The 15,158-nt window shown below is 40.4% G+C and overlaps 1 protein-coding gene across 1 annotated transcript; it reads left to right on the top strand.

The window, feature by feature from the left end:
• Positions 1–538: 538 nt before the first annotated feature.
• limd2 (LIM domain containing 2) lies at positions 539–14,947 on the top strand. Its single transcript, XM_034220242.1, has 4 exons — positions 539–837; positions 11,468–11,512; positions 11,749–11,885; positions 12,052–14,947. Exons 1-4 carry the CDS (start codon positions 835–837, stop codon positions 12,209–12,211), a joined length of 345 nt encoding a protein of 114 aa, XP_034076133.1. The 5' UTR covers positions 539–834; the 3' UTR covers positions 12,212–14,947.
• The last annotated feature ends 211 nt before the right edge of the window (positions 14,948–15,158 follow it).

Here is a 15,158-nt window from a genome sequence, read left to right as displayed (position 1 = left end):
CAATAGTTTCATCTGAGTTGAAGTAGAGCAGCAGCACATTTAAATATTTGTCCGTCGTGTTAAGACTTATTTGTGTCATAGATAGTAGAAATTGAAACCAAACGGAACTGTTTCAAAAACCAAAACAAATCTAGAGTTGACTCCATTACATACATTTGTATTATTTAGATAGTATTGTATATTTTCAAAGAAATACATAACAGAAAAAGTCCATACAAGGACATTGTCAATGTCATAGTAGGCTATGCATGCACATGGTCCTGTATCATGATTTACTCCATAACATTTATATACTTTTTATTCTATATTATCTTGTTTTATTTTCACCCTGTCTTAAATGTATTGTCTATTAGTCTCACTTGTTTTTTGTGTTGCTTTTTATTAAAGGGGAGCGGCCAAGATGGTTTCGGTCAAGGAATTGCCTCATCGTGATCGAAATGATTTACCCTATCAAAATATGATAGAATTGAATAGAATAGAATCATCAAAAGAGTACTTCTTCCATCACTAGTTCTATTGGGGAGGGGTAATACACTTAACAGTGCCATCCTTGTTCGATTCTCAGCTGGGATTTGTCCGACAGTCAGTGAATGCATCAAGAGCAGACGAGAACCAATCGCGTGCGACATCCTGCTGAAGAAGAAGGAAAAAAAACGCTCTGTTGAAAATTGAGACGTGAAGCGAAGCAGAGGCTAGAAACTAACCGGCATCTGGGCCAGCAGCGTCTGCAACAAAAGCCTCGCAAAAACCTGCTGAATGAGAGAGCAAATATCCATCTCCAGCAACTGAGTGAACAGACGTTTTGAGCTAGTGTGTGGCAGACAAGAAGCGCAGATGGTGAGTGTGTTTCACCGTGTGTCTGCAGCCTCCCCTCCCTCCTCCCTGCTCTCCTCTCTGCTTCTGTTTTTTGTGTGAGATGAGGTGAACTGATGATGTCGGTCCGAGGGGGTTAGCTAACGGGGAGCTGTTTTCTTATACATGCGGTGGTGCAAATGATGGATGTTAATGCAGTGTAGGTAAAAGCTATCGTAAAGAGCCTTGTATGTTGAAATTAAGCAGAATTGAGCCCCCCGCCGTCGTGTTCTTCAAAATGCTAGCAGTGTGCTCTGCTTGTGTTAACGTGAATTAGTTAGCTATAGCTTGCTGGCTAATTAATACCAAAGGTGGTTTTTCAACCCAGTGAATAAAACATCAGCCACAAATCACCCCTGCTAATGAGTTATATTTTTAACAGATAATTAATTAAAATTGTAGGCTACTCCCCAATCACCCGATTCGTAAATTGATTTTGTGATTTTTGTTTTAATATCATGTGCCGTCATTGTATGTTGTTTTGTTCAAGCAGCAACCTAAGCTGCTGGGTTTTTTTGTTGTTGAAGATGTAGGCTCCGATCTGTCCCAGTGTTACATAAATGTCTTTAGTAAAGCATGTATATGTACACACACAGAGGTCTGTACTAGGAATTTAACCCAATAGACCCCAAACAAATGATGCACACAAATTAAGGCTAAATCAATTGTATGGCTATTTTTAAATTTAACCAGCAGTACCGTAGGCCTATGATATACTTGAAACCTTAAGCTTGTTGTCTTGGTTATAAATCTTTTCCTACTTTTGATCTTAATTTACAGATAATATCTAATTTGAAAATCTGGTTATTTACATCAAAATTATGACAGTATCCAGGTTTCTAATCATCTCTCTCAGCCACTCCCTTCTGTACCAACACAGACTGATGAGGAACCTAAGTGTGGTCTTCACATGCCACAGTATACTCTAGCTATATGCATACATCTGGGTTTAAAACTAGGATAAAATACTCCAAATAACAGATCACAACTGGGAGACCAAATTCAGTGTGTGAAATACTCTTCTGCAGCTACTAAGTTTGTCATCTAAGTAATATCAAATGGACAATTGGATTAAACATCTATGTAAATCAGCAATGGTTTCAAAACGATCACCAGTTGGAAGCAAAACATGTGTTTTTTACAAATCTCTTGCCTGTGCTTGTGTTGTCGACTAGTTTACAAACTGCTCTGTGGTCTGGTTGAACCACATTGTATCCATCCAGCGCACCACATTTACAGCAGTCTCTCATTTTAGCTCTGGCATATGGCGGCAAGGCTTAAGTAAATGGTCTTTTTCATTTCCTGCCACTGCCAGTGGGCTGGCTGAGTGTAATTTCAGTCTGGGTTGACAGCACAGATTGACACCCTGCTCTGCTGGTTGATTTTCGTCACTATTTTGGTGGATTTGAGAGGCTGTTGCTGTAATTGGAGTTTTTGTCCAAGATGAGTAACAAACAATGCAGATCTAGGCAAAGCACGTTGTACAAAGCTGTGGTTAGGACAAATAGCATTTATTTAGTTTGACCATATGCTATGATTACAAAAAATTACCAGTAACGACACAAAAACCTGATTTGCTGGGCTCGTCAAAAGGACCATATAAGGGGAGGGGGGATGTTTTCCTGCTGTCAGATGTGCCCAAAAAAATGGGTCGCCAGCAGGTCTAGCGATAGAGCTGCTGGCCAAAACGTTCCGATTAATAGTTGTATTGTATAGTCAGGGTGGTTGTGTGAACAAAGGTACACTAGGCCTACTTCATGCGATGTTTCTGTGTGTTATTCAGTGGTTCATATTTTTTGGAAGTGTTGTCCTGTAGCACAGGGGTTCCCAACCCCCGGTCCGCGGACCGGTACCGGGCCGCGGAGGTGTTACTGCCGGGCCGCGAAATAGCTGTGAGTTTATCGTAATTTTTGCAGAATTATAAATATATAAAAATATTTTATCATAATATTTTTTTATATTTTTTTAATTTTTGCACCTATAGCAGTCATATTATTTCATTCAGTAGCCTAGTTAATCTTTCACCAGAAAACCGTTGAAAATGGCTTTTTATGATGTTCCGAGCGATTCGGCGGCTCAGGGTCTCAGCCTCTTGTGCGCACGAGAAAGTTACCGGTGCGCCAAGTAGGAAGAGGAGCGCACAGGAGACAACCGTTTCATTGCAGACTGTTGTGTTTACGTGGGGAAATGGCAGTGCATACATTATTTGAGATATATTTCAAACTCGGACTTCATTTTAAGGACATGTCGGCCAGGAGTGTAGAGCTATTTGTTTAAGCACCGGATTGGCAAAACAGGAGAGTAAACCAGTCTGCCCTGATCTATGAATTCATGTCCGAGACTCTCACGGTATCTGCTGCCCGCAGCTGTTTTATAGAAGGAAATCCTCCTTCACTTCATGAAATGGCTGCAGCATCAGGAGGCAGCGGGACGTGTAACTCCGCCTCTGAGAAGTAAAGCACCAGCCAGTGGGTAAAGATGTGCCTTTTTACGCACCGCCTTCGCTGTGTTTACCTTCATCAGAACAGCGAGTGACTGCAGGCTACGTGTTAACCACACACATCTCTACACACATCGAACTGCCCGATTTCTCCCCCTTTTATTAGTTTTATGAAGGAGATGTCCAGTTACCAAGGCGCATGATGTGTGTGTGTATCTGCTCTGCTCAGCTCTGTGTGTTCGGTGTGTTTGTGTCTGTCCGACACCGTCATTTGTTTTCAAATAACCATGAACAGTAATTTACACACATCTGGCTAACTCCATAGGTATATGCGGGTGTTCCCATAAGAAGTTAGTTTAATCTTAATCTCGATGTAGTGCTAAATGCTGTCGGAGTGCACCGGAACAAACGTCACTATCATAATATCTTCTGAAAACAAATACCAGTGTCACACAGTCACACAGACACACAGACACACACACCCTGGCGACCGGACATCTCCTTCATAATGCGCCTTCTCCTCGTTTTCCCAGCATTCACTGGATTATCCGTAAATCATACAAACAAAACCAAAACGTTGATTTATCTGTTTTCCCGTTTTGGTTTAAAAACTGAATAACGTCGGCTTTTTGGTTTTCCGTTTTTCCGAAAAACCAAAAAACGACACTGGTTCTTTTTTAAACATTGTTAATATGTTTTGGATGCATATTGTTCTAGTATTTGTTCAGTCTGTTACATACAATTAGCCTCTGTTGCTGCTGGTGGTGAGTAAATATTAAAATCAGTTAAAATTGACAACCGGTCCGCGATTTTTTTTTTTGATGGATCTGCCGGTCCTTGGCACAATAAAGGTTGGGAACCCCTGCTGTAGCAGGCACCTTCGATGTCGGGGAAACTATCTTCAATACTCCGAAAAGAATCCCACCAGACTCCTTTGCCCCTCCAACAGAGGGATGTCCTTTTTCCTTTTCGTCATTTCAAGCGATAAAAACTCTCGATCTTCTCTCAAATTATTAATATTTTTGGACGCTCACGTTCAGGGCGTCCCGAGCTGAATAAGGGCGTCAAATGACGGCAAGACGCCCCCCTGGCGAAACGCTGTTTGGCTCCTAAGGGCAATGGTAAATACTTAAAACATTACCCTCACTGTCATTTGTTTGATATAAACATTTTCTGACATGGTTCACTGCAGTCTACTGAAAATCACATCTCTGATAAAGCTTCAGAACATTAGCATTAATACAGATGTCCAAGCCCATCACTCCCCCCTGTATTTGCGTGAATATTTTCAGTATAAATTGTCCAAACAACAACCATGCATTCCCATTGCTTTGCCTCTCTGTGGCTGTCACCACTGATCTAATGCAGGCTATCTGCTTTGAAAGCACCTTAGGGCGGACTGTTTAGAAAGACTCAGCCAGTAGAGTATCGTCCATCAAAAGACAATATCCTAGAGGCACATTTTTAATTCTACAGAGCTTTGGAAATCTACGCACTGTAACTTAAATGATCCACATATATCTGGGAAATAACTACAAAGACAACCTTATTGGTGAAAAATGTCTGAATTCCCTCGTTCCTACATCTTTCATTGTCCGAGTCAGCAACATCTAAGTGGGCTGTAAAGAAGTGTTTGATGAACATATCTCTCATTACAGAGAGTTTTTGCATGCGAGTTTCTTTTAAAGACACGATAGGGCATGTTATTCAGAGTTCCAGTCCCAAGAATTGGGTTATAAATTGTTCCCCCTCTCATTCAGTGTGTGATAACATCTGATCAGAAGAAGCACTTGAGGCTGTTTCTTCTCTAGCTTCAGCCAGTTGCAAAAGCCAGCAGCCTCTTACTCTGTCAAGTCACCACAGGCTCCTCAGCACATTCTTTTACAGGCCGTCACTGGTTTTGTTCTTTATCGTTTTAAGATGAAAACATAGACAGACCAGCTGTTACACAATACCAACACCAACCATGTGTTATTATGGTCATTGCAGGTGTGGTTTAGGAGCGAAATCGATAAATGTTATGCAGTGTTTCTTTACAAACGCATGTAGTATTTTGCTCTGACTTTATTAGTTGTATCTGAATTTACGAGATATGTTAGCATGCAATTATGATCTTTGACACAAACGATCAGAGAACTTAGTAGTTGTTCTTGATTGTGCCCTCAGGCAGCTTCTTCAAAGAAATGAAAAGGACTCACTGAGCAAAAGTCTGTCAGCAAAACTCATAGTGGTGCAGAACTTATTTTCCGGTGAGCAAAAGTTGCTGACCAATTAAACGTTAAAGAAAGCTGTATAATCTTCGCTTTCTGAAAAGCAGCAGCTTCTCAGCAATGGGTTGAATATGATATAATCTTAAGTGTTTTGCATTTGCTCAAGTTCGTCTTTTATATCAACAAAAGGTTCACGCCTTTCTTATGATCTTAAAAGTAGTCGACCTGCATCCATTAGGTTGGTTTAAATACTCTATGAAGTACTTTCTCAAGCAAAAACTCTGTTAACGGGAGATTTTTCACTGTTTTCTGACATTCAATTGATCAGAAAAAAAATGGTAATCTATAATGAACATTTGTAATAGTCCCAGTTTTTGACACGGTTTTTACAATTGAGCACTTTTGGGCTCTTGTCATACTTCAACAAAAACAAGTGTTTGGCGTCAGCAGACTAAGAAGACATGCAGACATTTGAAACACTGACCTCAAGCTAAAAAAGTGCCCTGTCACTGTCTTATTGCATGCAGGAAGCTAAAAAAACGGAAGCGAAGTACTGACGGACAGAATGCCCCGACATACTCCAAAATATGATTACTGCTAACTAGTGTGGCAATCCTCCATCTGCACTCTCAAAGATAATTTCATCCTACTCTCATCAACAGAGCCTGTCAAGTTTCAAAACCTCAAGCAATACTCACTTCTCCAACACATAAAGGTTTTGTAATTAACCACATTCCAATCCTGAGTATTATTTTCTCCCCAGGCCCCTCTTTTACTTAACTTGCTTCATGTTCGGTGTTATTGATGGGAAATTGCTGTCAAGGGGAGCCTATATATCTTAACTGTAGCAGCTGTTTAGTTGTTGGATGGATGGTGCCATGACTTGCGGGTCCAGAAAGTGCAATGCACAGTAGGGCTGCACGATTTTGGGAAAAAATCTAATTGCGAATTTTCTGACAAATATTGCGATTCTATTTACGATATTTGTTGTTAAGCGACCCAACGGAAGTTTATTGTAAAATGCGGCCATATCTCCGCCTAGGAAGGTTGCATCAACATGCTCCCGTCTCTAGCACCCCCGCAGCCCGAGCTACGAGTGAAAGAACTAAACTTACATGAAACTTCCGTTGGGTTGCTTTAAAGTCAAGCTTCAGTTTAAGGTTCACCCTGTAATAGAACATGTGATGGAGCATTACTAACCTGACTCAGGTGGTTTGTTTCACCAAACCATCTAGGAAAGCTCCATTGGAAGCCATTTGGAAAGGGCAGGCACTTTGAAAAATACTTGGCAGGTGATTGGATCAATCTGTCTATCACCTTCTACCATGGGCCACTTCTGATTGGTTAACAATGGCTGGTACATGTGGAGCACAGCACTTCTGATTGGTGTGGATGACTGACACACAAGAAGAAACAAATAATAATCGCAGGCTTTGCGATTTGATAATCGCATCATTTCAAATTTCGATTTAAAATCGATTAATCGTTCAGCCCTAATGCACAGCAGGCTGCTTTTCTGCAAAAACACATTTAAAGGGATGGTTTGGATTATTGGAAGTGAAGTTGTTTGAGGTACTTGGTCATAGTCAGTGTATTACTACAATAGATGGTGGTTGGGACGTCCCAGTTGGGAGAAGCACAAAAGTTACACATAAAACAAGCTAACTAATTGATCACACAGTCACAGATGAAAAAATGTGTGTTTTTGTTTTTTGGATAGACTAGGTTTTGATGCTGCCCCCTGTTCCGTTGTGTTTTTTGAAGTATGAGTTTCTCCAAATTTGTTATGCTGTTTTAACATTCTTATGTCCCAAAAAAAAAAAAAATGAATTCATTTCTAAAAATAAGGAAGGAGAGAGAGTGGGAGCCTTGTTTTGGAGTAAGGACATAAGACCGTTGTTAACATAGCGCCTGCCTTTCCTTCTAGGGGCCTGTTGCAGTGAATCGTGCTCACTGTGTGTCCTGAGTGATGATCAAGTGTGAAGATAGGGGGTGGTTGTCTAATTGTGTAGTGTCCATCAGCACAAGGAACAGAGGAGTTACTGCTTCCCTTTTGAACTATTTATGAACATGTTGACCTTTCACCCTCATAGTATGAGCTGTTCTAAATGGCTGTGATGTGCGTCAGCAGATAGCCTTTGTAAACTCTCAGATTTGGACAAGAGGGGTCTGGTTCGTAGTTGTGGCACTTGATTTGCTTGCATAACAATGAAGGACTTGTACATATTATTCCAAAGTTGTTGTGTAAACTACTCTGCCTATTACATCTTTTACAGATTTTAAAAGAATAATGACATTTATTTCCCGTCACATGGTGGGTGGTCTGTGGCCTTAGGGAGAAAGGAAGTGAGATTTGTGACAGTAATTGAGGATCCCTCAGCACAAAAGAGTAAACCCAGACAGCTCGTTTAGAACTAAAGAGGATCTGTTAAAGGACATCCTCAGAAATACACATATTAGCTTTTTGCTGAGAGGTAGATGAGAACATTGATGCCATTCTTGTGTCTGTAGAGTAAATATGAAGCTGAAGGCCAGCAGCTAGTTTATTCAACAGGGCATACAAACTAGAAGGGAAATGCAACAGCGAGTTATGGTTTTACAGTGAGGATATGTTCCCTACTAATCCTTCAAGGAATTGCTGTGTTTTCTCCTTTTCAGTCGCTACGCTAAGACAAGTGCCCGTTGGTTCTGTAGCTTTATATTTACATTACAGACAAAAGAGTGCTATTGATAATTTCCCCAAAAGCTCAGGAAGATCGTGAAAAGACATGTATCCCCAAATGTCAAAGTATCTTTAAAAACCTTATAAATAAACAAAGGAAACTTGGCCCTATTCTACCAAACAAGTCTGGGTGGTTGCAATATGAACCGACTTGTGCAGGTGCGATTTCAAATTGATGCTGTGAGGTAAGAGTTGAACCTCTGCGGCAAGTAGATTTCAGCACTTGTGTGAAAGTGGTCTTTGTTTGGTAAGAGACACCGCTCTCCAGCTGGCTCTAGCTTCTAGCACAGTGGTATGTCAAATTGCTTCACAGTTAAAACTGTGTTTAGCATAGCAAGCAGTGCTAATGAACTACACTACAAACCTCCTTTATTTCTGTTTACATTGAACACCTTGTTCTGTGTTAATGAAGGCCCCCTCTTCCCACTCACTGGTGTATTTGGGTATCCTTTGTCTCTTTTATTAGTGAGGAGGAGTCTTGAGCTAATTTGCGAGTTGATCATAAAGAGATCATAAATCAATGTTTATTCACTCTGCAACTAAAGCATTCATACCGAATAAGTGGTTGTTTGCTTTGAGTTGAAAGTCAGCTTTGACTTTAGCTGCTCTGTCACTGTGGGGACTATGGAAGACAGATGTGTCATAACAACTTCCTGCCACATTTGAGCTGTTTAGCGGCAATTGAGACTCATGCACATATATGGTAAAAGAAGACAAGATGGCACAACCTCATCTGAATTCTTCCAGGATGCCCGTGTGTTTATGTGCGGAATGCATGCCTACCTCCTAACATGGTAACAAATCTTGCTGAGTTGATGGCAACAAACATTGGCAGTTTTGAGCCTTCAATCAGGTCTGTTTTTAAATGTTTTGGCCGAATTCATTTCATGATTTCACATGTACAAATATAGCCCTTATCGACCTAATTTCCTTCCTTTTACAGACTCTCACTGATGTTAACCTCCACTATGAACAGACTGTGAGAACTTTACACATTCCAAGTTTCATAAGAGTTCAAATTATGTTGAGAAGATCAAAGTCACGTCAGCTCAGCGGCAGCAACAGGAAGTGGTAGAGCATGCACTCTTCTAGATAACCAGCCAAGTGTGACCTGTCTGCTAGCTTAGCAGCAACATATTTACTGAGCTCAGGAGGCATCTGGGATGAGGAGAAGTCAGTTGGGATATGATTGCATCTACAGGAAGCTGCATGGCCTCACTTAATGAGCCAATCGTTTCATAAACATGTCATCCGGTTCTCATAAGTGCCGACAACGGCCTCGCTGCTCAGTTGTTAAGTGGTGCATTAAGGTAAAAGGGTCGGATAATATTCAATATGAGACAACAAACATCTGCCGACCAATCTCTGGTTATATTGGGCTGCGAGAGATGTTACACATCAGTGAGCAGGACTGCTCTGTCAGCATGGATCGTGTACTTAATACTCATTGAACATTTTTGTGCTGATCATGGCAGTGACGTCTTTCGAAGAGAGGTTGACCAATCACCAAGCTGAAATAATGGTGTGCCCATATTTGGAACGCAGTGCGTGTTTTTTGTTAAGTGTTAGATTCAGCCTTAAACATACAAACAGTAAAATGTTAAATGTTAGGGGGGATTTTCTCATTAAGAAGACGTATCTTGATTAAGATGTTTATCTGGCTGTACTCATTAAAACCGACTCCTAATGGGATTAACTGTCAACTATAGATATACTAATATAACATTTTAAATCAACTTTGAATGTGAGTGTTTGCCCCTGGGTTTCTTCATTGAACACTAAAATGGTCATACACACGCTCACTAGGGGCGGACAATTGATTTGTTAAGTCATCACAAAGCAAGACCTTTCACAATCAAAGAGTGATGGAGCTAAATATCTCCTTCTCTGCAGCTCTGTCAGCAGCCCTTGAACCCCCTCACCCCACCTCCACCACTTCCTCCTGCTCCAGCCAAACTACCTTACATAACAGGGTTTTAGCAAAGTCTGCAGTGGACTTTTCCCCTGCCTGAACAGAGGCTGCCCTTCTTCCCCGCACACTGGCCTTTCTATGGCGGTTACCATGTACATGCCTGAATGCTGTTTATGATCTGCTTGAACTACCTGTTAGCCCAGCTGGAAGATGTGGCTGTTCTTGCTGCTGCAGGGAAGCTCGTGATAGTGTAGGCTTTTTTTCGTTTTTTTTAACCTTCTTAACATTTCGAGTGCCTCAAGGGGAAGTCTTTCAATTCCTCCTGTCATCAGAAACCAAACTGTAATTACCAAACACCAACAATGTGCAGGAAAATGTGGTGACCTATGTTATATGGCAGCCAGAGAATGTGAAGAAGAACCTACAAGTGAAATACATGCTTTCTTATGTTTGCCGATTACAAAGTAATGATGATAAAGAGTGGCAGACTAGGTGAATGTGTCTTGGTACTTCACTGTGAAATCTCTGGCCATTTCTAAGTGACATCATGTGATGTTGCCCTGTGAATTGTCTTAACTAGAAGACTGGTTCTGAGCTGTTCTGCTATGTTGAGAGCAGCCCCATGCAGAGTGTCCCACAGCGCAGCTCACATGCCCAGACAGAAGGCACCTGATCCTCTCCCAGGGGTGCAAAGTGACAGATGGAGCAAATAGAAAGAGGCGGGGGGTGAGAGATTTAATTGACAATACCAACACAGGAATAAAGGTAATAAGAGGACAGTGAAAACGATATTCTTCGGCTCTTGTGACGTTCTTCTGTTGCTTGTTAACTATGAACTACATATTTTTGGAAGCAGACTCCGAAGATAGTATCACCCAGGTTTCCTTTCGAAAAAAACAATTTTGGATTAATGTAGAAAACAGGCTCTTAAAGCATAAATGTTATGGCCAGTATCCCAAATGCTAATATTTGGCTATAAACAAAGTACACCATGGACGCATGACTGCAACATCACCACCACTTAAGCTTCCAATGTGTAATTTGATTTGTGCACTTACCTCTTCTACAAAAGCCTTTCCTCCTAGCATGTAAATTGATCTAAGTTGGAAAGTTTACGAGAGAGTGTGAAAATATCTTAAGCTTTTCTTAACCAAATACCTTATTTTAACAAACTTCATTCGATGTGTTTAAAAATGATCATTTGTTTACAGGTTTTAAGACACAATGCTGTAGAAACTATTCATTGAATATCCTCTAAGAACATAACGTGCATCATTTCACACATTTGAATACATTTGTTTACCCGTTTGTTTTTCTGTTCGTTCATCCAGGACACCAGGAATACCACTGAAGAGAAACCTGTCCAGCGATCCAAGGTAAATATAAGCATCGCCTGTCTCTTTCCTCATGTGTATGCGCTGATCCTTTTCTCTGAGTGTCACTCTTGGCCCACTACACATTCATCAGCCTTTTGATTTCAAACAGAGTCAAGGAACTCTTTCCTGGGGTTTGTGTCTATTGTAAATGCCAGCTTTCATCTCACTGAGCATGGAGGCCTAGAACACTGCCTGTTTGTGTGTCTGGTCGTAAATCTGTATGTTTATGTGCTCAGTCCTTCAGCTTTAAGACCCAAAAGGAAGTGTGTTCATCATGCGAGAAGACCGTCTACCCGATGGAGAGATTGGTTGCCAACAACCTGGTCTTCCATTCAACATGCTTCTGCTGCAAGCACTGCAATGCCAAACTTAGGTAAATGTCATTACTATTTTTGGACTAAAACGTAGTCATTTCCCCGGATGGTACGGGACCTAATCTTTATAGAGTCCCGTGTTTTCCTGTTTGTTGACATGACTTTCTTCTTCTCCTGTCACCGTCTGGTTTTTATATAACTGTTGTATTCCTTCTCTCCCTGCAGTCTTGGAACCTTTGCAGCTCTTCAGGGTGAATTTTACTGTAAACCCCACTTTCAGCAGCTGTTCAAAAGCAAAGGCAACTATGACGAGGGCTTCGGACGCAAACAGCACAAAGAGCTCTGGACCGCCAAGGAGGGAGATAATCTAACAAAGACGGCATAATGATACCTGCCTGTGTCCCACTCCATCCATGCCTCTTCTTTTCCTCCTCCTAACACCTCCAATACATCACGATGAACACATGCCTCATATGCTGGGGCACTGTTAAATCACCCACGCGCTCACTCGCTTTTTAAATACCATCAAAACAGATACAGGCACGAACGAAAACAGGAAATGACTGGCCAGTCGTTATCCATACTATTTTAAAAATCATTTTTTGGGTTCAATTTAATTGATATCTATATTTTCCTTTTTTATTTCCCATTTGGAGTTGGTAGTTGATTGTGACCAAAAGCCTTCCCCGAAATGGGGAGTATAATACAAATAATCACTTTTCTTTTCGTATTCTTTTGAAGAATTTGCACCGTTTTATTTCCTTTTTAATAAGTAAACTGTATGCTCAGGCAAACATTTCAGAGGGGCTAAAGAGCATCCATGTTTTGCAGTAGAGTATACACTCAGGTCAACACACATAGTTTCACTTATTTAAAATACACAAATCATAATAATACTCCTCGATATTGTGACTTTGCTGTCAGTCATGTCAGTGTTCTAGGTTTCACATATTTGAGGAGCAAACAGGGTACAGAGTACTGTAGAGTAACCTCGCACATCAGCAACAACTCACCTCGTTTTAGTTCCATCATTGTTCGCTTCATCTTGTGGTTTGTTCTTATGTTACTGACCGCTGTTAGTCTTATCCTTGCATGTTGGGATGACTGGGTCTTAATAGCCTTATCTTATGACTGTATTGATCTTTTGTGTCGTGAATGATTTTATGTGTTTCATTGATGCATAGCTAATCACTTTTTAAGGTTTTTGAGAAGCGCCTGAGTTTGGATTTGATTAATGTCGTGGCATAAGATAATCCTCTCTGAGCTTTTATTGTTGGTGGAAATTTTAATGGAATTCTCAGTTTGTGTTTTGTATACTATCTGTACGTAGAGCTGTAGTTTGTGATTAGTGAACATTCCCCACCTTACTGTACTCTCGTCTTGCACATATGACCACACATGATCACCGGACAAGATAATCACAGGGAAACTGAGGCCTCGTCCGTAAATATCCCTCACTCCGGCAGGTGAAACATCTTGAGAGGAGCTGTAAACATTTGGTTGAATTGATTATTACATTTGTCACAAACCAGGTTGTTGAAGGACAGAGCTTACACCTTGCAGGAAACCACAACATTTTATTCCCTCATCATTTCATCAGTCAGTTGTTGTCTTGTTGTGATTTCTCCCTGTGTTGTATTTGAGAGTGCTCATATAGCTGGACAGTTATTTTATGGTGGTCATAGAGGGATCCAATTTAGTCAGTGTCTTGAACATCCATTGTTTTGTTACCCCCAGTAAGTGTGGACAGGTTTCCTTTTTAAATAAATGCCTTCCTGTTCTAATCTCCTGTCTTATTAGCTAAATACATCTTAGCGCCTGGACCTATTTCTTAGTAATGAATTTAAAGAAGGTGGCTGAGGTAGGGTTTGTCACAGTATTAGTCCCCACTGTGCTCCTGCATGCTGCATGCAAAACCCATTGCGGAGCACCCCCTGCTGGGGAGAGTGTGACAGTAGTGTCTAGTGAGAAAGAAAGACAAATGACTTGCCCCTCAATTCAACTTAGCCTTTTATTCAAAGTTTTTGAAAACGTTGCCTCGGTCTCCAGTGCAGCTACTGCACTCCAGACATTTTTATTTATTTTATTTTATTCCAAAAAGAGAATTTAACCACATTACACACGATTTACTCCTTATATTTCATTCTATACAAAGAATGAGTCAAAAGCACTCAAATATCTCATAAAAGGAAAATATCCGAATACCACTGAGACTTGTCTTACACTTTAATGACACAAAATGTAGTTTTTGTGACTGAAGGTTTACTGTGAATTTCAGCATGCTGTGCAGAATTGAAACTTAACTGAAACATGGATGGATATATCTGCTACTTTCTTTCTTTCTTTTAAAGAGAAGCCTTAGGAATAAATTGCTGACCTTATTACTTTTTCAAATGAGCACACACCTTGACGAACAAATGTCCTAATGCCTTTTCAGCAACAGACCAGTTTAGTTTAGAGGCCCACTCTTAAACATAAGATTACGTCACTCAACCAGCAGCCATTTCCCCCATCTAACCTCTTCTTATACACATAAATGTACAAAGTTCTGTATTTGACAATGTATATTTTACAATATAAAATGGTCATCTGAAACCCTGAGAATGCTTTAAAATCAAGAGTAATGTATCTAGAAATGCTGTCTTTGTCATTCTCTGTAAGCAGTTCGCCAAGGTACAACTGCAGAATCTGTGAATTGCAACTTCTCAGTTTAGCAGACTCTTAACGCTGGTGCCAAGAGGCTCAGGTGAATGATTGCAGACTAACGTCATAAATGTTAAACCTGTGAGTCATTTCATTTTTGTGCTTATGTTGTTGAGGATTTACGTTTCAATGCTGTTGTCAATGAGACATTTTAAATGTATGCATCTTTGAAAATGTATTCTGTGTTACAGACTTGACTTGTGGATTGAGGTGGCCTTACAGCAAAAGGACGCTTGGACTGTTTTCAGTCGTTCTCTTCTCCATTCTCTCTGTTACTTAGTTTGTTATGAAAGTGTAACATTTTAAAATGTAAGCACCCCCCTTTCTACGCCTCTATACACAATCATTTTGTGCATTTTCTTTCTTTTTCTTTTTTACATGCTTTTGGAGAAAAAAATAAACGCTGGTGTTGATTTAACTCAGTGATGTTTGTGTTTTAATTAATGTAAAGAAAGATAAATCCTTGAATTCCAAGGATAATAAGGACTAAATCTCTTGATGCGAGAATGACAATGTCCAGCTCTTGAATTGTTAAATTCCTGTCAGTTTATTTCTACTTTTAGACGCTTTATAAATTCCGATTTTGGCTTAACCATTCATGGTTCCTGCTTCCCCATGTGCAGATTTGC

Source organism: Gymnodraco acuticeps, unplaced genomic scaffold (genome assembly GCF_902827175.1).
Source record: "Gymnodraco acuticeps unplaced genomic scaffold, fGymAcu1.1, whole genome shotgun sequence".
NCBI classification, from domain to species: Eukaryota; Metazoa; Chordata; class Actinopteri; order Perciformes; family Bathydraconidae; genus Gymnodraco; species Gymnodraco acuticeps.
This window is presented reverse-complemented; position numbering and strand designations above follow the sequence as displayed.